This window comes from Hippopotamus amphibius, chromosome 4, assembly GCF_030028045.1.
Source record: "Hippopotamus amphibius kiboko isolate mHipAmp2 chromosome 4, mHipAmp2.hap2, whole genome shotgun sequence".
NCBI classification, from domain to species: domain Eukaryota; kingdom Metazoa; phylum Chordata; class Mammalia; order Artiodactyla; family Hippopotamidae; genus Hippopotamus; species Hippopotamus amphibius.
In genome coordinates this window covers 105,218,167-105,244,971 of record NC_080189.1, presented here as the reverse complement: position 1 = coordinate 105,244,971, position 26,805 = coordinate 105,218,167, and the positions used below count along the sequence as shown (strand labels likewise).

At 37.6% G+C, this 26,805-nt stretch overlaps 1 protein-coding gene across 5 annotated transcripts in view; it reads right to left on the bottom strand.

Moving 5' to 3' along the window:
- Window positions 1-26,805, bottom strand: part of ZPBP (zona pellucida binding protein) — a 118,333-nt gene that overhangs the window by 73,600 nt on the left and 17,928 nt on the right. For all 5 annotated transcript variants that reach the window (XR_009053393.1, XM_057733817.1, XM_057733819.1 and 2 more), the window contains 2 exons: window positions 14,127-14,276; window positions 2,999-3,217 (listed from right to left, as the gene is read on the bottom strand). Coding sequence is in view for 4 of the 5 variants with exons in the window: in XM_057733817.1 (XP_057589800.1) it covers window positions 2,999-3,217; window positions 14,127-14,276 (369 nt within the window). In the remaining variant the exon portion in view is untranslated. The remainder of the gene's footprint in view (window positions 1-2,998; window positions 3,218-14,126; window positions 14,277-26,805) is intronic.

Below are 26,805 nucleotides of genomic sequence, written 5' to 3'. Positions count from 1 at the left end.
GTGTCACACTTCTAATTTCAAATTATATTACAAAGGTACAGTAGTCAATATGGTACTGGCATAAAAACAGACACAAAGTCCTATGGAACAGAACTGAAAGCCCAGGAAATAAACTTATGCATATAAGGTCAACTAATATTTGACAAGAAAGCAAGGAATACTCAGTTGAGAACAAACAGCCTCCACAATAAACGGTACTTGGAAAACTAGATGTGCACATACAAAACTAAATATTCCCATCTTATATCACTCACAAAACTCACCTCAAAATGGATTAAAACCTACACCATAAAACTCCTAGGAGAAAACACAGGGAAAAAGTTCAACAGTGGTGTTCACAATGACTTTATGAATATGACATCAAAGCACAAGCAGTGAAAACAAAAATAAACAAGTGGGACTACATACAACTAAAAAAGATTCTTCATATAGGAAAATGGTACAAATCAACCAGTTTACAAGGCAGAAACAGAGACACAGATGCAGAGCACAAACATATGGACACCAAATGGGGAAAGTGGGGGGTGGGGGGTGGGATGAGTTGGAAGACAGGGATTGCCATATATACATTACTAATAAGAAAAAAATAATCAAATTGTACACTTTAAATATATGCAGTTTATTGTATGTCAATTACATCTCAATAAAAGTTCTTAAAGAAAAAAAAAAGCTGCTTCACAGTAAAGGAAGCAATCAACAAACTGAAAAGACAACCTAGAGAATGGTAAAAAAAATTTGATAACCACAAAGGTTTGATAAGATAATAGCGTCCAAAATATATAAGGAACTCATACAATTCAAAAGCAAAAAACAAGCCAATTAAAAATGGAAAAGGACCTGAACAGACAATTTTTTCTAAGAAGATATTCAAATAGCCAACAGGTAAATGAAAATGTGCTCAACATCACAAATCATCAGGGAAATGAAAATCAAAACCATGAGATATCACCCCACACCTGTTAGAATGACTATTTTCCAAAAGACAAGAGATAAGTGTTGGCAAGGATGTGAAGAAAAGGGAACCCTCATAGACGATTAGTGGGAATATAAATTGGTATACCTACTATGGAAAATAGTAGGGAGGTTCCTCAAAAAGTAAAAAAAAAATAGAACTACCATATAATCCAGCAATTTCACTTCCAATATACATCTGAAGGAAATGAAATCACTATCTTGCAGAGATATCTGCATCCCCATATTCACTGCAGCATTATTTACCATAGCTAAGACACAGAAACAACCTATGTGTCCATCAACAGAGGAATGGATAAAGAAAATACGGTGCACAGGCACGCACACACACACACACACACACACACACACAAAATGGAGTATTATTCAGCCATAAAAATGAAGGAAATTCTGCCATGTGTGACAACCCAGATGAACCTTAAGGGCATTTTGTAAAGTGAAATAAGTCAGACAGAGGAGGACAAATACTGTGAGATCTTAAGCACATGTGGAATCTACAGCAACTGAACTCATAGGAAAAGAGAACACATTAGTGACTTACAGGGCAGGAACAGGGGGTGAGGGGAATGAATGAAGGATGACAAAGGGTACAAACAAGTTCAGGGATGTAAGGCAGAGCATGGTGAGTACAGTTAATAATGCTGTATTGTATATTTGAAAGTGGCTAGAAGAGTAGATTTTTAAAGTTCTCACTGCAGAAATAAACAAATAAATGGTAACTATGTGAGATGATTGATGTGTTTAACCTTATTATGGTAAACATTCTGCAATATATACATACATCAAATCCTTATGCCGTACACTTCAAACTTACGTATTGTTATATGTCAGTTATATCTCAATACAGCCAAAAAAATCAAAATTGGGCAAAGGACCTGAATAGACTTTTCTCCAAAAAAGATATCCAAATGGTCAATAAGCACATGAAAAGATGTTCAACATCATTAGTCATTAGAGAAATGCAAATCAAGCCCACAGTGAACTCATTTCTACTGAAAATTATCTTTTCTCTTATGGGTTCAAGTACATTTTCAGGTTTTCTAAAGACTATTAAATGCCTATTAATAGCACCTATTAAATACACCAAGCACAAAGACCCCATAACTCTTATGAATGCTAACAGTGGCTCTTTGATGAGCTAAAGAAAGAGCCAGCCAATCTTTTCTAATTTGTCTCAGGGGCTGGAGAATAACTCTCAAAGTTTTTCTGGAGAAGAGAAAAGGAGTAAGGAAAATAAAAGACGGTGAAAATGGGGTTGAGCACCTCTTATTCTTTGCCCTGAAAGCTTCACACCTCTCATTTGTATCTAATCATTCAATCCTAGATGGCCAAGAAAGAGAGAAGGGAATATCAGAGAATGGGTAAGTGTAATCAAACACTGACAGTAGAGGAATCAAGGGCAAAGGGTAAGGAAGAGAGAAAGGGAACAGCAAACAGTATCACAACATTGTTAATCAACTATACTCCAATATAAAAAGTTAAAAGAAAAAAGTGGAGGGGTAGTACTGCCACTGGGACCCATCAGAAACACATGCATGGTTACTCCTAAATGCTCATTTATAAACAGGCCCTTAATAAATATAAAGTCCTTAGATATAAAGTCCAATTCTTGGTTTTCCAGAAAATACTGGGTTTTTACCCTGCATTATTAAGAAAAGCCCCCTAAGCTGTTAGAACAGTCTCTCTGGTCTAAACTGTTAACCTATCTTCTTATAAAATTATATGCTTTTACAAATTAAATCTTTGTAGGTAAATGTCATGATAGATATTCCTTATACTAAATTCCATTCTATAGTAAATCATCATAGCAATGTTTAAGTTATTTGGGAATCCAAACTTTTCATTAAGTACATGATTCAGCAGAAGTTTATTTGGGGGTTATTAGAATTAATAAGTGAAAGTAAAGAGCATGAAACATCCAGATTTACAGCATTTACATTCTAAAAATGCTGCTAGTCATTCACAACATGCCTCTAAAATCAGTTTTGCATTCTAAATTTTTCTTTATAGAACTGCATATACTTACCTGAAAATGTAAAAAACAACTCATTTTGCAAACCAGCTCTTTGCATTTTAACACGATGGCATTCAGCTTTAAGTAAGGAAACTTCACATGAAAGGTCAAGAACCAATTTGCTTAAAATCTGAAGAAGTTTCTTCTCAAAAGAAATATTATAGATGCTGTTGCAGGGAGCTGCATGATACCGAGCTGTGAACTGGTAATAATAATGTGGCTCACGATAAGCTGCAAAAAATTAAACAGAGAACAACACAGCAATGGCTACGGAAGCAGCTCAAATATATTTCCTATACAAGAGAAAGCATTATTTGGAATAAATTCATACTACAGATGACCCTTGAACAAGCAGGGTTAGGGTTAGGGACACCAACCCCCAACCCCATCTGCAAATCCACATATGATTTATGGTTGGCCCATGCCCACCTTACCCGTGTTCCTCTGTATCCAGGGTTCTGCATCCGCGGATGGAGATCATGCAGTACTGTAATATTTGCTACTGAAAACACCCATGTATAATTGGACCCACATAGTTCAAACCATGTTGTTCAAAGGTCAATTGTATATGTTTTTATATACAGCTGTATATACATATTTTTAAATTTAACAAGCAGTTATTTAGCAGTTACTAAGTGACAAATGCTGTTATAGGCACTTTACAGATTGGTATAGTCTTCACATCCATCATGAGGAAATTGAGGGATACGGGGATTATGCCACACGCCTAATACCTATGCTATCAAAACTGAGACTCTGGCTGAGGAGCCTGGCCCAGAGTCTCTGCCCTTAACCACCATGCCATGCTGCTTCAAACTCAGGAATGAAACTTCCCTAAGTTTACATATTCTTCTTAGAAGAAATTCGTGTCACATAATTGCCAATAGGCAAAAAAAAAAAAAAGTATGTTTCTAACACAGCTAAAAGCTTTATTAAGTTCAATTACAACATCTGAAACTGAGAATAGTTTTTTTCCTATCCATTTCAAAATCTCACCGAAATGATACAAGAAACATAAAAATGATGAGAAATCCACAGAATTAGCAATAAGAAAAGTTTACCTTCTGAGACGGGAAGCGCTGTTGCTACTTTCATTCATCAGGCAGGACCTGTTCCTAGCTCACAGGCTGAGGAGACACTCTCCACTCACACCAGAGTGAGAGCCACCACTGTTCACTCTCCTCCCTGCCCACTTAAGCCAAAGTTGAGTGCACAGACCCAGCTACTGTCAGACTTTGCATTCAAGGTAGAAACCAGATAGCTTCTAATTAATGAGAAACTGATCAGTTTCACTTACAGACATGAATGAAAACCAGATTCTCCTAACCAAATCTGGGGAAATCCAGGAGCACTAAAGAAACACAAGAAAATTTAAAAGTCAGGGAAAATAACATAAAAGAAAATGAATGTAGGAAGCATTTATAAATAAGTTTTTAAAATTCTAACTAGTAAAGACAGAAAATATATCCATAAAACAATTATAAAGCTATTGTAGAAGAGAAGTGATGGTAAATATGAAAACTGTCCTGGAAAAATTTAAACACAAATATAAATGCTAAAATTTTTAAAATTAACTGAAGTAATAAATGAAAACAAGGTTAAAAGTATATGTTTGGAGATTAAGAAATGGAATTCTCACACAGCATAGAGCAAAATTAGAAACAAAATGACAAGAGCAAAGGAAGAGAAAGGGAAGAGAGACCCCAGACATCCAATGGCAAACTGAAGCAGTTCCAGGAGAGAACAGAGCGGACACAGAGGAAGTTAATCAGGGGACAGAAGGGAAAACTCTGTGAGCTGAAGAGAGATCTGTGTCACCACATCAAAAAGGTCCATGAAACTCTGAATAAGAAAACTGAAAAGAATGTCACATTGAGATATAAATCCTAAAAATTTATCATGCATTTACTGTTACATATACTGGCACGTGATGAACGTACACACTGATTCATATTGAGTGTATCACGACTCATCACATCAGAGCTGTGCGACATGATGCACATAAGCACCACGTAGAAGAGTGAACCGTGCCCGACGGAGCTGGAAGCTGGAGCAAGGCTCACAGCAGTGACTGCGGACACAGCAAGCGCTCCTCTGTTCACGGGCTAAAAAGGAACTTTTTCCTTCTGGAAACCTGGCAGGTATCATGCCGTTACCTTTATAGAAAGAAATCTGAAGATGTGCCACAATATCTCCAAAATGCCTTCAAAACCTGTGTCAAAAGTATCCTCTTCTGAACATATCTCCTTATCTCTGGGAGGAGTACATGTTAACACACACAGAAATTCAGGTATAAAAGGGTTATTAACAACTGTGTAAAATGGGAACACAGCAGGCTGGAGGCCACGTACAGGACTGGCCCTTGGCTGGTAAGTATTTCCTTACACGGACATGTACTGTTCCCATGTGATAAAACTACTATTTCCCCACCTGAGGAACTAAGCCTGCACCTCTGGGAGTCTGGGACTTCTGTCCTTGTCAGACAGAGGGAGCCTCCAGGACCCGCTCCCAATCAACACCTGGGTGCGGAGTCGGCACAGGGGTTACTGGATTTTCACCACTAAGGAAGGGAAGGGCCTAGTGCGACCTCACGCAGGAAGGACAGCACGGCAGGCCTGTAGGTGGATATCTCTGGACGTGGCCCATGCCCTTCGCCCTGCTGTTCCTACTGTATATCCCTCACCTTAGCCATGAGCAGAACTCTACTGGGTCCCCCAGGTCCTCGCAGGAAATCCCTGCAACAGTTTACAAAATAAATTCTCGTATGAAAATCAGGAGCTTTAAAAGAAAAAAGATATATATGGCTCTAGAAAAATGAGAGTGATAAAAAATGACATAAAAATCTACAGGAGCTGCTCTCAAAAGTTTTGGTCTCTGGATTCCTTTCCATTCTTAAAATTTACTAAGGACCACCAAAGAACTTTTATGTAGGATATATCTACTAATATTTACAATACTAGAAATTCAAACTTTTAAAAATGTTTATTAATTCATTTAAAAATGATAAAAACTCATCAAGCAGTAACATAAGGAAACCCTTTCAGGTACAATAACACTATTTTCAAAAAGAATCAGTGAAAAGAGCAGTATTGTTTCATATTTTGAAAAGCTCTTCAATGTCTGCTTGACAGAAGTCAGCTGGGTTCTTATACTTGCTTGTGCATTCAATGACATGTGATGTGCTGGTTTATTGCCTCACAGAGATAGGTAGTTGGTTAGAAAGAAACATCTTAACAGCTTTTTTGGGTAATTGTGGACAACTGTTCCACAGCAGTTTACCCACTATAATTGTAAATCTCAACACAGTGAAAACAGTAAATAATATCACAGTATAATTACTAAAATAGCTTTCACCTTATTGACCCCTTGATAGGGACTCAGGGACCTCCAGGAGTCCATAGACCACTATTGGAAAACTACTGATCTATATTCAGAGTTAAGAGTATTTAAACTTATTAGAAATTGACAAGAATGTAATAACTAAGCAAAGCAGGTAAAAAATATGAATGCAAAATCTCAAATGGAATAATAAACACAGAAAAAGATGTTCACAGATACTAGTACTAAGGAAAGCACAATCATGATAGTGGTAGAGCATTTTATACAAATAAAAGACCAATAACACCTACTTTTGTGAGGGATATGGTTACAAACAAGTTTTTGTACATTATAAAAATTTAAAAATAAAAGTAAGAAATATATAGTTCAAAATATTAAAGAATAATAAATTAAGAATAGGAAATTATAAAACAAAAACTGGTAGACATGATTAAAGAACTAAAGATTTTAAAGAAAAAGATCCAATTGGAAATACTGGTGATAGAAAGTAGTCACTGAAATATAAAAATGGCACCAGAAGTTAAAACATGAAATGAATAGACTAGCTAAGCCGCAGACATCACATTCCTGAAGAGAGCTTTCATAAACTACACATTGGTACTTAAAACACATTAAAGATTTGTATATATTGTCAACTACAATTGGCACTCACCACTGGCACTTGCCATCTACCTCTACAAAGATGAAGCCATGTGCTGCTACAGCTGCTGACTGTCAACGCCCCCCTGCAAGGTGTTCAGGGTGGAGAGCTGAAATGATGCACTCTATGCTCTGTGAAAAACTGGCAGAACAGGTCTTCAGATAGTCAGATATTTTCAGGAGCCAACTTTATAGGCCTAATTCTTGTATCTCCTCATATCTAGAAAAACACTAAAATCCTTCATGGTGACAACTGCTCCTTGTGACTAGCAGTAACCTTCTGTAAACAATATGTGCTTGATTGCATGTTTCTCCCTTTCACACCAAAATCACATATATACTGAGCATCCCCCCTGCCTCTTTGGAACAGTTTCTCAAAGTTATCTGGGATGCCATCTCCTGGGCTGCAGTCTTCATTCTGCCCCAAATAAAACTTAACTTGCAACTCTCACACTGTGCACTTTTTTTAAGTCCACAATTTTAAAGACAAGTGAAAAGATATAGATGAAAAATTAAGGAGCCCTAATAAATATGTTTAATTGGTATTCCAGAAAAAGTCAAGAGGCAAGATTTTTAGAGATCATGAAGGAGTCAACAAAATCTAGGAACTAATTATGTAAACCACATTAAGAAAACACTTAAGAAAACATGTATATAGAGATGAAAGAAATTTTAAAAGACCTAATTAAATGGAGACACACACCATGTTCATGGATTGGAACACTCAATATAGTAGAGATGGCAAACATCTCCTAAATTTATCTATAGATTAAATGCAATTCCCATCGAAACTCCAGCAGCATATATTGTAGATACAGGTAAGATTATTCTAAAATGTATAAGGAAAGGGGTGGGCCCTAAAAAAGAAACATTATTAGATATTTTGCTAAAGAATAGTAGGAGGACTCACTCTACCTGGTATTGAAGGTTTCTACATAGCTATAGTAAACAACAGAGTGACACTGGCAGAGGAACAGACTCACAGATCAGTGGAAGAAATTAGAAAACCCAAAAATAGACCCACACAAATATTCTCAGCTTACTGTTGACAAAGGTGCAAAAACACTTCATTAAGTATACTCTTTTCAAGAAATGATGCCAGAGCAATTGGATAGCCTAATGAAAAATATTAAACCTCACACCTTACACAAAAATTACCTGAAACTACATCATGTAAAGCAAAACTATAAAACTTTAGCACAAAATAGGAGAAAATCTTTGCCTAGCATTAGGCAAGGAATTCTTAGACTTGACAACAAAAGCATGACTAATAAACAAATCTGATAAACCAGACTTCATTGAATTCAAAACTCTGGCTCTGTAAAAATACTGAAAACTATTAGACATTAAGAAAACTATAATATGTTAAGAAAAGAAATTGAAGAAGACACAAATAAATGGAAAGATATTCTGTGCTCCTGGATTGGAAGGATTAATATTGTTAAAATGTTAAATACTACACAATAAAACTATCAGAAATCTGTATGGAACCATAAAAGACCACAAATAGCCAAACCAATCTTGAGAAAAAAGAACAAAGCTGGAGGCATCATGCACCCTGATGTCAAGCTACATTACAAAGCTATAGGAATTAACACAATATGGTATTGGCATACAACCAGACTCACAGTCAGTGTAACAGAGAGCTCAGAAATAAACTCACACATATATGGTCAATTAATTTACAACAAAGGAGTCAAATGGGGAGTAGACAGTTTCTTCAATAAATGGTGTTAGGAAAACTGGACAGCCACATGCAAAAGAATGTAACCACTGTCTCACACCATACACAAAAATCAACTCAAAATTGATTAAAGACATGAATGTAAGACCTGAAACCATAAAACTCCTAGAAGAAAACAAAGGCAGCAAGCCCACTGGCACAGTTCTTAAAGATAAATTTTAATTCCAACACCAAACATAAAAGCAACAAAAACAGAACTCAAAAAGTGGGCCTACACCAAACTAAAAATCTTCTGCACCACAAAGGAAACCATCAACAAAATAAAAAGAAAAACTACTGAACAGGAGAAACTATTTGTAAATCAAGTTAATATCCAAAATAGGAAGCTAAAATCCAAAAATACATAAAGAACTCATAAAACTCTAAATACATACATACATACATACATACATACATAAATACCAAACAATCTGATTTTAAAATGGGCAGAAGATCTGAATACATATTTTTCAAAAGAAGACATAAAGATGGCCAAGAGGTCCATGAAAAGATGCTCAACATCATTAATCAGCTGGGAAATGCAAATCAAAACCACAAAGAGATATCATCTCATACCTATTACCAAAAAAAAACAAGAAATAAGTTTTGGCCAGGATGTAGAGAAAAGGTAACCTTTGTGAACTGTTGCTGGAAATGTAAATTGGTGCAGCTACTACAGAAAACAGTATAAAGCTTCCTTAAAATATTAAACATAGAACTACCATATGATCCAGCAATTCTACTTCTGGGTATTTATCTGAAGAAAATGAAAACATTAACTTGAAAAGATACATGGACCCCCATGTTCACTGCAGCACTATTTTCAATAGCCAACCTATGGAAACAACCTAAGTGTCTGCTGATGGATAAATGGATAAAGCAACTGTGATATATATATGTGTGTGTGTGTGTGTATATATATATGTATATATATATACACGCATATGTATCTGTATATGTACAGATGCATATGTATATGTATATATATATATGTGTGTATATGTATATATATGAAAATTATTCAGACATAAAAAAGAATGAAATTTTGACATTTTCGACAACATGGATGGAACTTGAAGGCATTATGCTAAGTGAAATAAGTCAGACAGAGAAAGACAAATACCATGTGATCTCTCTTATTTGTGGAATCTAAAAAGAAAAACATACCAAGCTCATAGATACAGAGAGCATACTGGGGTTGCCAGAGATGGGAAGCGTGGGTGGGAGAAGTGGGTGAAAGCAGTCAAAAGGTAAAAATAAACAAGCAAACAAATAAATAAAATGTTGGCTCCCCTTTCTTTAGTTAAAAAAATCTGTTAAGATACTGAAAAGACAAGATACAGACTAGAAAAAAGTATTCACAGATAACATAACCAGCAAAAAATTGTATCCAGAAATATAATTTTTAAGAAACTCCCCAAAAATTCAATAGTTATATAGCAATCAAATTAGAAAATGCACAAAAGATAGCAACAGACATTTCACCAAAGAAGATGTACAGATGGCACACATGCTCATAAAAACATGTTCCACATCATTAGACATGAGGCAAAAGCAATGGAAAACCACAATGCAATGTCACTTCACACCTACCAAGATGGCCAGAGTTAAAGACGATAACATCAGACGGTGGTGAGGACGGCAAGAAACTGCACTACTCTTATATTGCTGGTGGGAACGTAAAATAGCTCAGCCACTCTGGAAAACAGCCTGGCAGTTCTTTATAAAACTCAACATGCAACTACCACTTGATGAATCAACTGCACTCTCGACAGTTCTCCCACAGAAATAAAAATGTAAGTCTACACAAAAACTATAAACAATGTGCATAGCAACTTCACATGTAACCAGAAACCTGAAGCAACCCTGTGACTCTTCAATGGGTAGTGATTAATCAAAGGTGGTACATCCATACGGAGTCCAACTCAGCAGCAAAAGGGAGTGAGTGATAAGCGGATGCAGCAACTCAGATGAATTCCCAGGGAAGTAAGCCAAATAAAAAGGCCACTCCCATAAGATTATATACTGCATCCCTGCGTTTATAAATACTTCAGAAATGATGAAATTATAGGACTGAATATTAGTGGTTGCCAAGCATAATGGATGAGTGGGTGAGAGGGAAATGGATTTGATTACAGGACAACCCAAGGTATACTTATGTTGATGGTACTGCTCTGTATCTTGACTATAGTGGTGCATACATAAGCCTACACACGTAACAAAACTTAGAGAATTAAATACACACACAAATGAGTATATATAAAACTAGAGAAATCTGAGTAAGATTGGTGGGCCTGATAAACACTATAACTTTACAAGACAGCACTGCTGGCGCAGCTGGGTAAATGATACATGGGATCGCTCTATATTATTTTTTGCAACTACATGTGAATCTATGATTACCTCAAAACAAAAAGTTTAATAAAGGAAAAGATAGGCCTAGCAAGATAAACACAGAAAACTATTTTTATTTTCTAGGTATAGGAAACAATCTCTTAGAAAAAATTTTACAAAACACAACCAAAAAAATGATAAATCTCATTACAATGATATTAGAAACTTCAGTAGTATAATAAACAACAACAAAACTAAAGTTAAGGTGGGAGACAGGCAAAAGCTATTGCAACATGATAAAGAACTGGAATCCAGAATGGCAAAAACCTATAAATCACTAAGAAAAAGACAAAATATCCAAAAGGAAAACGGCATCAAAATTGAAAAGGCAATGTGATCTACTGGGTAACAAAAATACAAAAAGGTCCTTACAAATTTACTAATAATTAAAGAAGTATTATATTAAAGCAATGAGTCACCATACATTCACTGTCCTGCCAGATTCAAGTTTGATGGTAATTCTGGGTGTTATGTTATTTCTCTTAATTTCTAAAATTTTAAACTTTTCATATATAGAAATACAATGTAATTATAAGTGAATTCAACTCTTACAATTCAGGGAAACTTGCTCAGCACAGTAAGAAACAGAAGCCAAAAAGAAAATAATACCACTATGGATTATATAAAATCTTGACATTTTAAATTATTCTTTACTTAAGAAATTTCCATAAGCTAAAAGGAAAAAAATACAGATACGACATATTTGACCCTAAATTCATATCAACACAGCTGTTGTATCTGCGTATGCACATCTCTCTCAGACATGTACACTCACGGTTCACCCAAAAAGCAAATTCAAAAAAAATGCATCAATGACCAAAAAATACACATTAAAAGCATAAAGTACCATTATTAACCTATTAGACTGGCAACAATTCAAGAAATTGTATATTAAGGGTGTTTGAGGGAATGAGGTTCCCATATACCATGGCGGGAATATAAACTGGTACAGTCTTTGTCGGGCAACTGGCAGAATTATCAAAATAACACTGTGAAAACCCTGTAGATAATATTACCTTATAGAACTCATCTCACCAAAATACTAATATTTTATCTTCTATAATACTAGAATACTAGTGCGTGTGTGTGTGTGTGTGTGTGTGTGTGCTTACACCCAGATAGATGAGAGAAAGACTCACACACAGTGACACACACAAAGGCACGGAGAGAGGAAGAGAGGGAAGGACTTATTTAAATGTTCCATATACTGCTGTTTGAGGCAGGGAAAATTTAAAACAAACAAAATGATCATCAATTGAGGAATGCACAAATAAAATCTGGAATACCATGTGGCCATTAGAAAGATTAAAGTGGGTCCTTAGAATGAAATAAAATGAATTACATGATTTCTTTAAGCACAAAAATAGCTGGTCTCCAAAATCAGAGTTTATTAAATGATGTGTCATTCTGTTGGCATTGGTGTAAGAGTGATGCAAGGCAGGATATCAAAGGAGATAAAAATACTAACTCTAGAATGAGGATAGCTAGATTCAAATCTGAGTCTGCCCACATACTAACTGTGTGGCCTGGGGCAAGTCACCTGACCCATTCAGTGCCAGTTTCCTTATCTCGACAATACAGAAAATTGCAGTACCTACTGTACAGGTTTGCTGTGAGGATTAAATAAGTTGAATATCAATGAAACACTTCAAAAAAAGCCTTGCAAAAATTGGCAATATATGTGTTTTGCTTCTATTGTTATAATTACACATAAAACACAGCATAACCTGGCACATAATAAACACTCAGCAAATACTAGCTATAGCTTTCATTGCTATAAATCAGCATTCATTTTAGGCACTGTTACACATGTTACCTTATGTGAATATACCCTTATGAGAGATTTCAAAGTATATTTGCTATAAACTATATAAACTATTCAAAATAACACATACCTATATCATATATTATAGAAAAAAACTATGTAACTAAAATGAAATGTAACTGATTACAAAGTTTAAACAAATTATTTGCCTAAGAAAGTTAATATAATTTCTCATTAAAATTATGTCTTTCTTAGGATACACAGGATAGTATTTTTAGTGACCAAAAATAATCAGGAAACCATTAATAATTCTGCCATTTGTTCTGTAACCCAGCTGTGAAAACAATGATACGCTAGCTTCCTATGGCTTCCAATGGTAAAAACAACTTCCTAAGCCACAAACCTAGTGGCTTGAAATAATACAGATGTATTATTTTACAGTTTTGGAGATCAGAAGTCAAAAGTGGGTCTCACAAGTCTGGAATCAAGGCACACTGGCTCTGGATGCTCCAGGGGGATCCCACGTCTTTGCACCTCCAGGCTCTAGAGACCTGCCACCTCCTTGCCTTGTGGCCCCTCCCCCACCCTTTCCTTTCATCTCCATTTTTCCTTTTTCTGCCTTTGGCCCTCTTGCCTTCCTCTTTAAGGATACTTGTGACTGCACTGGGCCCAGCCAAGGAATTCAAGAGAGTCTCCCCATCTCAAGATCCTAATTATATCTGCAAAACCTGCTACTGTAGGGTAAAATATTCAGAAGCTCTAGAGGCGAGACAGGGACATCCTTGAGGACCATGACTCTGTCTCTACACGTGGGTCCCACCTTGAGATGCAACTTTCGCTCAGGCTGTTCTCCTGGCCACTCCACTACCAACTCAGCTCTCGTCTCAGACCGCAACAGATCAAACTGCTTTTAGAAAACGGTTTTTATACAATGGCTCCTGTTCAGGGGGATGGCAGCATGCCATCTAGCACGAGACTCTGAGCTTAAAAGCACCACAGACTGCAGTATCATCCTCACGCTCTGAAAACATGATCTCCACACCACCCTGTTGCTATTGTCTGAAATGGATCTGTACACATCGACAGTCCCCTGAAGAAAAAAGATCTTCCCTTACCACTAACCCCTTACAGAGCACTTCACAAAATACAGGCAGGCAGAATTTTTTCTTTAATTAAAAGACTAAAAATATCAAAATCTCTTTAAAACACACTTGTTAAAATATGTAAATATTTGAAAACATTAAGAAATGCTAAAAAATACAACTAAAATCCCTTCTTACCATATATGACATATTTCAGTTGGAGATTTTTAGCAACTTCTTCCACAGTAGGTTTATACTCCAGAAAACATGTGTAAACCCCACTCATGCTCTCCTCGAAGTTCTGGAATACAAGGCTTCCTGTGGAGGTTACCTGTGCAGTGCTGTTCTCTAATAGAGGAATAAGATACAGCCATCAGTGGCTTAAATCACATGAGACTGAGATAAAATAACAAAATATTTTCTAAACAGAGAAAAACCATCCAAATTTACCTACAGAATCATTAAAGGAGTCGAGGACATAGTCATTGTGTCTGGTGTTTCTTGACAGTGGGTGCCAGGATGAACTTCTTAGTGTCAGAATTCCTAGCCTGAGTTCGTCAACTATGTGGCTGCCTAAGTGGTAACAGACTAACAATCACAAGCACGTGATGTGCTCCTGATCTGCTCTGCGCACTGAGAAGGCATGATCAATATTCACATACACATAAAATAGTATATACTTATATACACTATCAAGTAATTACATCTGTATATATGTATACAAATACTTTATTGATGAGTTATGCTCTCAGTAAACATACAAACTCTATATGAAAGGGATGAAACACTGTATCCAGAACAAAAGCTAACTCAATACCATCACTAACAACTAGGGATGTGTTGTCATTACACAAGGTACTAGGCAAAAGTTGGATTACAACCATAAGAGTTGCACAGAAAGAAAACAGACTGGACCACTTCACACTCAAAGTCACACAGTCAGAATTGTGGTGCTGGCAGTCAGAACTGGATGTAAGATCTCTGCTCACTTCAACATGACATAAGTACCACACTGGGAGAATGCCATGTTGTATGATGGAAAAGAAGCCTGATTTAGAAGGATTAAGACTTGGATCTGAGGTGTGCCTTTCTTTCTCTCAAACTGTGTAACCCGGGGGCAATTTCTTAATCTTTTTGAAGTCTAGCTCCTTCATTTGTATGACAAAGAATCATAATATGTGATATCTCATAGAAATGTTTTTGTATAATAAATACAAAGAACATTAAAGTACTTGAAAAGGCTATACACCAAAGTAAACTCAAGAAGGATTAAAGACCTAAATGTAAGGCCACATACTATAAAACTCCTAGAGGAAAACATAGGAAGAACACTCTTCAACACAAATCACAGCAAGATCTTTTTTGATCCACCCCCTAGACTAATGGAAATAAAAACAAAAAATAAATAAGTGGCACCTAATGAAACTTCAAAACTCTGCACAGCAAAGGAAACTATAAGCAAGACAAAAAGACAACCCTCAGAATGGGAGAAAACATTTGCAAATGAATCAACAGACAAAGGATTAATCTCCAAAATATATCAACAGTTCATCCAGCTCAGTATCAAAAAAACAAACAACCCAATCAAAAAGTGGGCAGAAGACCTAAATAGGCATTTCTCCAGAGAAGACATATGGATGGCCAAGAGGCACATGAAAAGCTGCTCAACATCACCAATTATTAGAGAAATGCAAATCAAAACGACAATGAGGTATCACCTCACATCAGTTAGAAAGGGCATCATCAGAAAATCTACAAACAGTAAATGCTGGAGAGGGTGTGGAGAAAAGGGAATGCTCTTGCACTGCTGGTGGGAATGTAAATTGATACAGCCACTATGCAGAACAGTATGGAGGTTCCTTGCAAAACTAAAAACAGAACTACCATATGACCCAGCAATCCCACTGCTGGGCATATACCCAGAGAACACCATAATTGAAAAAGACACATGCACTCCAATGTTCATTGCAGCACTATTTACAATAGCCAGGATGTGGAAGCAACCTAAATGTCCATCAACAGATGAATGGATAAAGAACATGTGGTACATATATACAATGGAATATTACTCAGCCATAAAAAGGAACAAAATTTGAACATTTGTAGAGACATGGGTGGATCCAGAGACTGTCATACAGAGTGAAGTAAGTCAGAAAGAGAAAAACAAATATTGTATACTAACACATATATATGTGGAATATAGAAAAATTGTACAGATCAACTGGTTTGCAATGCAGAAATAGAGACACAGATGTAGAGAACAAACATATGGACACCAAGTGGGGAAAGCGGGGGGTGGTTGGGGCGGGATGAATTGGGAGATTGGGATTGCCATATATACACTACTAATAAGGATAAAAATATCAAATTGTATACTTTAAATACATGCAGTTTATTGTATGTCAATTACATCTCAATAAAAGTTCTTAAAAAAAAGAGTACTTGAAAAAGCTATAAATCATTAAGCAATTAAAAATAGTTATTCTCAAAGTTCACAACCATGCTTTTTCATTAGAAAAAATTATTAGATATTAAAACTCAATACTTTAATAAACCATTCATTGGAATTGAAAATATTATCTCAGTAAATAACTGCTCATCTTTTTCTATTTTAAGAAAAATTTTTGCCTGTAACACTCAAGTTGAAATTTATTTTGAAGAAATTTACTGCTTCAAAATAACACAAAAGATGAATGTTCTTAGTGAAGAAATTTTCATTATTAATTTTTCCACTAACAATTTGTTGTGTTTTTAGCACATGCAAAGGCCTGTTTCAGGTATTGAAGGATAAATGAATAGATGGATATACCCACCCTCAAGGGATTTACATAGAGCATTATGCCTTGAGAACTCCCATTTCTATACCCTGGATGTAGCTGAAAAATATGATATAAATTTAGAATACACTTCTAATGTATTGCTTATTTCTTCATGAATATCTCTTGATGAAAGAGTACGTATCTATCATAACATGTTGTCTCTTTTTTAGAACGTATTAAAAGGTTTTCAAGTGTTTGCTATACATGTATTTCAGCTGACACAGGCAGATACATCATAGTAATATGATAAAAGGTGCCCACAAATTGAAAAGAAATTTTAGAATATCACATCAGCAATGAGGCTATGCATTCCCTGGCAATAATTTAAAACAGAAATTTCCCAAACCAGAAGCATAAATGAAAACATGTACTAATATACATTTGAATGCCTACTACAATGTTAAATATTATGATAGCCACAAAATCTAGTATCATACAATTTATAAGAAAACACTCTCTGGCTACCTTCTCATTTTAAAACATTCAAAAGTGGCACACTTTGAAAAAATGCCCAGGGGATTTCACAGCCGAGAAAAGAACCCACTTAACAAACACTACTTAACAAACAGACTTTTATAAAACTAAGTTTAAGTGGGAATTTCAGGATGCCAAAGGAATCACTATGTCACTATAAGAACTCATATAACAGAAGACGGTCAATAAATAACTGAACTAAAGTCAGTACTTCTTCTCTAGAACTTAGCTTGATCATCTAAAAATTCAGAATTGGTTTAGATTTCTAGAAGTCCATGCTTTAGAGCTCTAAAATTATTTGGCAAAACTTAAGCACAATTTCATTACAACACACCAGTTTTAAAAATAGGTTTATACTTTGGTTTCTGCTCAGATATGGAGAGTGACTATAAGAGCGTCAACATCACACAACAATAAGGAAAAAGACAAACTGTCAATTTACAAATTTTCTTGAACCTATCAAACAACTGAGGTAGGTAGGGCAACCAATAACCCTGAAATCTAGGAATGCACAGTGCCTGCAGGTAAGACCTGGGCCCAAGCATTTGCTTCAGCTGCCACATAAGCTGGTAAGAACATGTGGCTAAAAGTTTTCAACAAATTGCTAAAAGCCAAGCATTGACCAGTGTGAGCTGTGCAGCCTCCGAAGACCACAGATGGGGGGATGGGGGCAGAGGCAGATGCACCCTCTTACAGGCTTTACCTTCAATGAAAACCTCTGGGTGTTCAGAGCAAAATCAGCGAACCCTGAGCAAGACTGCCACAGGGTGCTGGCTAGAGGAGGGGTTCGGCAGCCCTGCCAAAACTTCACCCATGCCCATATCCTCTACCTCCTGGTAAGGAGCACTGCTTTAACCTACAAGAGAGAGGAAACAAAAATGGTCACCAAGGGCACTGTGGAAATATGTCACCACTAGAGAAAGAAACAGGAAGGAAAAAAACTCATCCTTGAGGAAGCATCAGCAAGAAGTACTAAGCCAACACTAAAGCCAGAGGACAGGATGAAGCACTTCTGAAGGCCACACCCACAAGATCCAGCGACACCAAACCTGCCAAGGACTAATGCTGAATCGGACACTAGAGACTACCCCTCTCTCCCAACTGCCCACCACTAATAAGAGTCTAGCAAAAATGCAGTGAAATCAAGCTAGAAGAGCTACAAAAAAGATTCTCTCTAGAGAAAGCAAAAAGGGAGAAACCGAAGTCAAACAAAGATGAGACACTGAAGAAAAATAAGTTTTCAGTAACCACAGCCATAACCAATATCAAAGCCAGATAATTCCTCACTAGATTAACACGAACTCCAAATATTAAAGCCTTAATAATATTTTAAAAAGTGTTCATCTCAAACACAAAAATACTTATCTCAATATTTACTATCTTATTCAAAATGTCCAAAATTAAGAAGCATACAGAAAGGTAAGAAATGGCACATTTCCAAAATCCCAAGCAATGACATAGATGTCAGAAGTATCAGACAGTTAGCTTAAAATAACTATGGGAGAGAGACAGGAAGACGGCAGAGGAGTAAGACGTGGAAGTCACCTTCCTCCTCACAAATACATCAAGAATACATCTACATGGCTAGATAGTTTTCTCCACAAGAGGGCAGACAGCAGTATCAAGCAGTATCAGCAGTATTTCGTTTTGTGGAACTGAAAACCACAGCCACAGAAAGATAGAGAAAATGAAAAAGCAGAGGACTTTGTACCAGATGAAGGGACAGGATAAAAACCTAGAAAAATAACTAAATGAAGAGGAGATAGGTACCCTTCCAGAAAGTGAATTCAGAATAATGATGGTGAAGATGATCCAGGACTTTGAAAAAACACTGGGTGCAAAGATTGAAAAGTTTACCAAAAACCTAGAAGAATTAAAGAGCAAACAAACAGAGATATGCAACACAATAACTGAAATGAAAAATACACTAGAAGGAACCAATAGCAGATTAACAGAGGCAGAAGGGAGAATTAGTGACCTGGAAGACAGAATGGTGATAACCACTCATGAGGAAAAGAATAAAGAAAAAAGAATGAAAAGAACTGAAGACAGCCTAAGAGACCTTTGGGAAAATGTTAAACACGCCAACATTCGCATTATAGGGGTCCCAGAAGGAGAAGAGAGAGAGAAAGGACCAAAGAAAATACTGGAAGAGATTCTAGTTGAAAACTTCCCTAACATGGGAAAGGAAATAGCTACCCAAGTCCAGGAAGCACAGAGATCCCAAGCAAGATAAACCCAAGGAGAAACACACCAAGACATGTAGTAGTCAAATTGACAAGAATTAAAGACAGAGAAAAGTTATTAAAAGCAACAAGGGAAAAATGACAAATAACATACAAGGGAACTCCCATAAGGGTAACAGCTGATTTCTCAGCAGAAACTCTGCCAGCCAGAAGGGAGTGGCACAATATATTTAATGTGATGAAAGGGAAGAACCTACAGCCAAGAATATTCTACCCAGCAAGGATCTCATTCAGATTTGACAGAGAAACCAAAAGCTTTACAGACAAGCAACAGCTAAGAGAATTCAGCACCACCAAACCAGCCCTACAACAAATACTAAAGGAACTTCTCTAAGTGCCAAACATAAGAGAAGAAAAGGACCTACGAAAACAAAAGCAAAACAATTAAGAAAATGGTAATAGGAACATACATATCTATATTTACCTTGAATGTAAATGGACGAAATGAACCAACCAAAAGACATAGACTGGCTGAATGGATACAAAAACAAGATCCATATATATGCTGTCTACAAGAGACCCACTTCAGACCTAGGGACACATACAGACGGAAAGTGAGGGGATGGAAAAAGATGTTCCATGCAACTGGAAATCAAAAGAAATCTGGAGTAGCAATAGTCACATCAGATAAAATAGACTTTAAAATAACAAATGTTACAAGAGAGGAGAAAGGACATTACTTAAAGATCAAGGGATCTATCCAAGAAGAGGAGATAACAATTATAAATATATATGCACCCAATATAGGAGCACCTCAATACACAAGGCAAATGCTAACAACTATGAAAGAGGAAATGCAAGGCAGAAATAGAGACACAGATGTAGAGAACAAACACATGGACACCAAGTGGGGAAAGCGGGGAGGGTTGGGGGGGATGAATTGGGAGATTGGGATAACAAATTGTACACTCTAAATATACGCTGTTTATTGTCTGTTAACTGTATCTCAATAAAAGTTCTAAAAAAAAAAGAAGAATCAGTTAAGTTTGATGTCAAAAAAAGAACCATGTGTTTAAAATAGAAGACTTCTTAGGAACATCATAAAAGCTTTAAGAGTTTTTAGAGCCGTCCCCCTCCCCTAAAACACACACACAAAAAAAAGAAAAAAAAAGAATACATCTTCATGTGGAACAGCTCCTACAGAACACCTACCAAATGCTGGCAGGGGACCTCAGACTTCCAAAAAGGCAAAAAAGTACCCACAAAAAGGGGTAGGGCAAAAGAAAAAAGGGAAAAAAAAAAGAGAGACAAAGGAATCTGGAGGAGACTTGCCCCTCGAGGAGGGAGCTGTGAAGGGGGAAAAGTTTCCACACACTGGGAAGCCACCTCACTGGTGGTGATGGGGGAGCTTGGAAGCCCCCAGAGGAGAGAGCAGCAACAGGTGCACAGAGGGCAGAGCAGAGAGATTCCCGCATGCAGGATCAGTGCTGACCAGCATTTTCCAGTCTGAGATGCTTGTCTGCCCACCTGCTGGGGTGGGTGGGGGCTTGGGCTTTGGAGGTCAGACCCCAGGGAGAGGACTAGGGTTGGCTGCATGAGAACAGCCTAGAGGGGCTAGTGTGCCACAGCTAGCCAGGAGGGACTCTGGGGAAAAGCGTGGAGACCTTTGTTTCAGAGGCTCAAGAGGCAGCCTGCCATAGGAGCTTCCTGCTCTGCACACTCAGATGGCAGGGCAACCCCTACACGAGTGCCACCACAAGCCTCAGCTGTTATATCAGAAGACAGAGCCTGATGCCACAGCCACCAAGGGTCCTGTGTGCAAGGCAGGTCACTGTCAACACCCTCCCAGAAGCCGGTACAGGCCACCACTTTCAAGGGTCCCAGGTTCTGGGACCAACTTCCCCAGGAGAACACATGGCACACTTCAGGCTCACACTGACTGACCTCTGCTGCTGCAGGCACTCCCTGTACATTTCAACTGGACTGCCATATCCCTCCCTCCCCCTGACCTGAGTGAGCAAGTGAGCCCTAATCAGCCACTGCTTTTGCCCCCTCTTGCCTGGGCAGGAAACCAATGCCTGAGAGCAGCCCACACGCAGAGACAGGACCAAAACCACAACTGAACCATAGGGACTGTGGGACCAAAGAAGAGAAAGGGAAACCTCTCCGTACAGCCATAGGAGGAGCAGATTAAATACCCACAATCGGCTTGGCAGACTCTGCATCTATGGATTACCTGAATAGACGAGTGTTCCTACAACTGGGGCTGTGGACTTTGGGGGTAACTGTGGACTTTGTGGGCAAGTACACATGGGAGTAAAGCCAAATCAGAGTCTAAGCTGACATCACAGTGCCCAGAGCAGGTCAGAAACCTACCTAGAAGTACTGGAGGACTTCCTGGTTTGCTTTCTGCTTTTGAGTTGTTTCTGGTTCTATGTATTTCTTAGTTTAGTTTTTAGTGTGTATTTTCGTATATGGGTTTGTTTATTGGTTTGGTTGCTCTCTTCTTTGTTTTCTCTCTCTTTTTCCTCATTTTCTTCTCTATTCTTTTAGAGAGAGCACGTGTGTACATCTCTTTGTATGATTTTGTCTGTTTAGTTTTGCTTTTGCCATTTGTCTTCAGGTTTTGTCTGTTCTTTTCCTCTCTTTTCTTTCTTTTTCTTTCTTCCTTTTCTTCCATGCTGTGCAGCTTGCAGGGTTCAGGGCCCCAGCTGGGGGTCAGACCTGGGCCTGCATGGTGGGAGAGCTGAGTCCAGGACACTGGACCACCAGAGAACTCCCGACCACGTGGAACAATAATCAGTGAGAGCTCTCCCAGAGGTCTCCATCTCAACACTAAGATCCAGCTCCACCCAACAGCCAGCAAGCCCCAGTGCTGGACACCTCATACAAAACAACTAGCAAGACAGGACCACAACCCCAACCCACTGGCAGACAGACTGCCTATAGTCATGCTAAGCTCACAGACGCCCCAATACACACCACTGAACATGGCCCTGCCCATCAGAAGGACAAGATCCAGCTCTACCCACCAGAACACAGGCACCAGTTTCCCCCACCAGGAAGTCTGCATAAGCCACTGGACCTAACCTCCCCACTGGGGACAGAAAACAGGATTAAGAGGAACTACAGCCCTGCAGCCTGAGGAAAGAAGACACCAAACACAGTAAGTTAAACAAAATGAGGAGACACAGAAAGATGCAGCAGATGAAGGAACAAGGTAAAAACCCACAAGACCAAACAAATGAAGAAGAGATAATCTACCTGAAAAAGAATTCAGAGTAATGATAGTAAAGATGATCCAAGAGCTCAGAAATAGTTTGGAGGCACAGATGGAGAAAATGCAAGAAATGTTTAACAAGGAGCTAGAAGAACTAAAGAGCAAACAAACAGTGATGAACAACACAATAAATTAAAAATACTCTAGAAGGAATCAATAGCAAAAAAAATGGAGACAGAAGAATGGATAAGTGACCTGGAAGAAAGAATGGTGGAAATAACTGCCATGGAGAGAAATAAAGAAAAAGGAATGAAAAGAATTAAGGACAGTCTCAGAGGTCTCTGGGACAAAATTAAATGAACCAACATTTGAATCATAGGGGTCCTAGAAGAAGAAGAGAAAAAGAAAGGGTCAGAGAAAATATTTGAAGAGATTATAGTCGAAAACTTCCCTAACATGGGAAAAGAAATAGTCAAGTCCAGGAAGTGCAGAGAGTGCCATATAGGATAAACTCAAGGAGAAACACGATGAGACACATATTAATTGAACTATCAAAATTAAATAGAAAGAAAAATATTAAAAGCAGAAAAAGAAAAGCAACAAATAACATACAAGGGAGTCACCATAAGGTTAACAGCTAATCTTTCAGCAGAAACTCTACAGGCCAGAAGGGAGTAGCAGGATATATGCAAAGTGATGAAAGGGAAGAAACTACAACCAAGAATACTTTACCTTTACCCAGTAGGGATCTCATTCAGATTTGATGGAGAAATCAAAAGCTTTACAGACAAGCAAAAAGTAAGATAATTCAGCACCACCAGACCAGCTTTACAACAAATGCTAAAGGAACTTCTCTAGGCAGGAAATATAAGAGAAGGAAAAGACCAACAAAAACAAGTCCAAAACAATTAAGTAAATGGTAATAGGAACATACTGATAATTACCTTAAATGTGAATGGATTAAGTGCTCCAACCAAAAGACACAGACTGGTTGAAGAGATACAAAATCATGACCCATATATATGCTGTCTACAAGAGACCCACTTCAGACCTAGGGACACATACAGACGGAAAGTGAGGGGATGGAAAAAGATATTCCATGTAAATGGAAATCAAAAGAAAGCTGGAGTAGCAATACTAATATCAGACAAAATAGACTTTAAAGACTATTACAAGAGACAAAGGACACTACATAAAGATAAAGAGCTTAATCCAAAAAGAAGATACCACAAATGTAAATATTTATGCACCCAACATAGGAGCACCTCAAAACATAAGGCAAATACTAAAAGCCATAAAAGGGGAAATCAACATTAACACAATAATAGCAGGGGAATTTAACACTCCACTTACACAAATGGATGGATCATCCAAGTAGAAATTAAAGAAAGGAGCACAAGCTCTAAATGATACTTTGGACCAGATGGACTTAATCGATATTTATAGGACATTCCAACCAAAAACAACAGAGTACACTTTCTTCTCAAGTGCACATGGAACATACTCCAGGATAGATCACATCTTGGGTCACAAAGCAAGCCTCAATAAATTTCAGAAAATTGAAATCATATCAAGCATCTTTTCTGATCATAATGCTATGAGACTAGATATCAATTACAGGAAAAAAAAACTGTAAAAAACACAAACACATGGAGGCTAAACAACACACTAGTAAATAACCAATAGAACACTGAAGAAATCAAAAAGGAAATCAAAAAATACCTAGAAACAAATGAAAATAAAAACACGATGAACCCATGGGAATGTAAAAACAGCTCTAAGAGGGAGGTTCATAGCAATACAATCCTACTCAAGAAACAAAAAAATCTCAAATAAACAACCTAACCTTACATCTAAAGCAGTTAGGGAAAGAAGAACAAAAACCCCGAAAGTTAGCAGAAAGAAAGAAATCATAAAGATCAGATCAGAAATAAATGAAAAAGGAAGGACACATTATCAAAGATCAATAAAACTAAAAGCTGGTTCTTTGAGCAGATAAACAAAATTGATAAGCCATTAGCTAGGCTCATCAGGAAAAAAAGGGAGAAGAGGCAAACCAATAGAATTAGAAATGAAGAAGGAAAAGTAACAACTGACACCACAGAAATACAAAGGATCATGAGCAACTACTACAAGCAACTCTAAGCCAATAAAATGGACAACCTGGAAGAAATGGACAAATTCTTAGGAAAGTACAAACTTCCAAAACTGAAGCAGGAAGAAACAGAAAATATGAACAGACCAAGCACAAGCACTGAAATTGAAAATGTGATTAAAAATCTTCCAACAAACAAAAGTCCAGGGCCAGATGGATTCACAGACAAACTCTATCAAACATTTAGAGAAGAGCTAACAGCTATCCTTCTCAAACTCTTCCAAAATATAGCAGAGGGAGGAACACTGCCAAATTCATTCTAAAGGCCACCATCACCCTGATACCAAAACCAGATAAAGATGTCACACACACACACAAAAATTACAAGCCAACATCACTGATGAATAGAGATGCAAAAATCCTCAACAAAATACTAGCAAACACAATCCAACAGCACGTTAAAAGGATTATACACCATGATCAAATGGGTTTTTGTGGGAAGACATTCAGGAGCCTTTCTGAAACCTTGAAAATGTTAAAGTATGTGGGCCAAGTGATGGGATTCAGAATGTCCTGCTTGAGCAGTGGAGGGGCTGAGGGTGCGGGGCGTGGAGACTAATATCACCCTGTTGGGCCCTGAAGGATGGCTGGTTAGCCAAAGACGGGTAAGATTCCTCAGAGGAGGAACAACCTAAGACAGGCACAGCCGCAGAGGGGCCAACAGGGGTGGTGCATAGAGCCTTCCTTATATCACCCTGTTTGGCCCTGGAGGATGACTGGTTAGCCAGAGACAGGTAAGATTCCTCAAGGGAGGAACAACCTAAGACAGGCACAGTCGCAGAGGGGCCAACAGGGGTGGGGCACAGACCCCCAATATCTGAGAGAGGTCTCCTGCCCCCAGGGCTGTTTTGCTCTCCATGCCCAGCTCAAATCCACAGCTGCTCAACTTGGACCCAGGAAGCAAACAAAGATAATTGCCTCAGTCATGTGAGGCCTTTGATTGTTTATGGGTGTAACCTGAGAATGTTAGCCGAAGAACTCAATAAAAGCAATGTGGGGTGAGTCAGCAGTGCTCTTGATCCGAGAGGTCTTCAGCCCCCCGGTCCCACTTTTCTCTTCAGTCTGTGTCTGTGTTTTCTTCAAGCTTGCAGCACCCGTCACTCACCTCAAGTCGCCGAGCTGGTCTCGGCAGGTTTTTCCCAGGAGTGCAATGATTCTTCAGTATACTCAAATCAATATGATATACCATATTAACAAATTGAAGGATAAAAACCATATGATCATGTCAGTAGATGCAGAAAAAGCTTTTGACAAAATTCAACACCCATTTATGATAAAAAATCTCCACAAAGTGGGCATAGAGGGAACCTACCTCAACATAATAAAGGCCATAAAGGACAAACCCACAGCCAACATCATTCTCAATGGTGAAAAACTGAAAGCATTTCCTCTAAGAACAGGAACAAGACAAGGATGTCCACTCTCTCCACTACTATTCAACATAGTTTTGCAAGTCCTTGCCATAGCAATCAGAGAAGAAAAAGAAATAAAAGGAATCCAAATTGGAAAAGAAGTAAAACTGTCACTGTTTGCAGATGACATGATACTTTATATAGAAAACTATAAAGATGATACCAGAAAACTACTAAAGCTAATCAAAAAATTTGGTAAAGTAACAAGATACAAAATTAATGCACAGAAATATCTTTCATTCCTATACACTAACAATGAAAAATCAGAAACAGAAATTAAGGAAACACTCCCATTTACCACTGCAACAAAAAGAATAAAATATCTAGGAATAAATCTACCTAAGGAGGCAAAAGAACTGTATACAGAAAATTATAAGACACTGATGAAAGAAATCAAAGATGATACAAACAGACGGAGAAATATACCATGTTCTTGGATTGGAAGAATCAACATTGTGAAAATGACTATACACCAAAAACAATCTACAGATTCAATGCAATCCCTATCAAATTACCAATGGCATTTTTCACAGAACTAGAACAAGAAATCTTACAACTTATAGGGAAACACAAAAGACCCTGAACAGCCAAAGAAATCTTGAGAAGGAAAA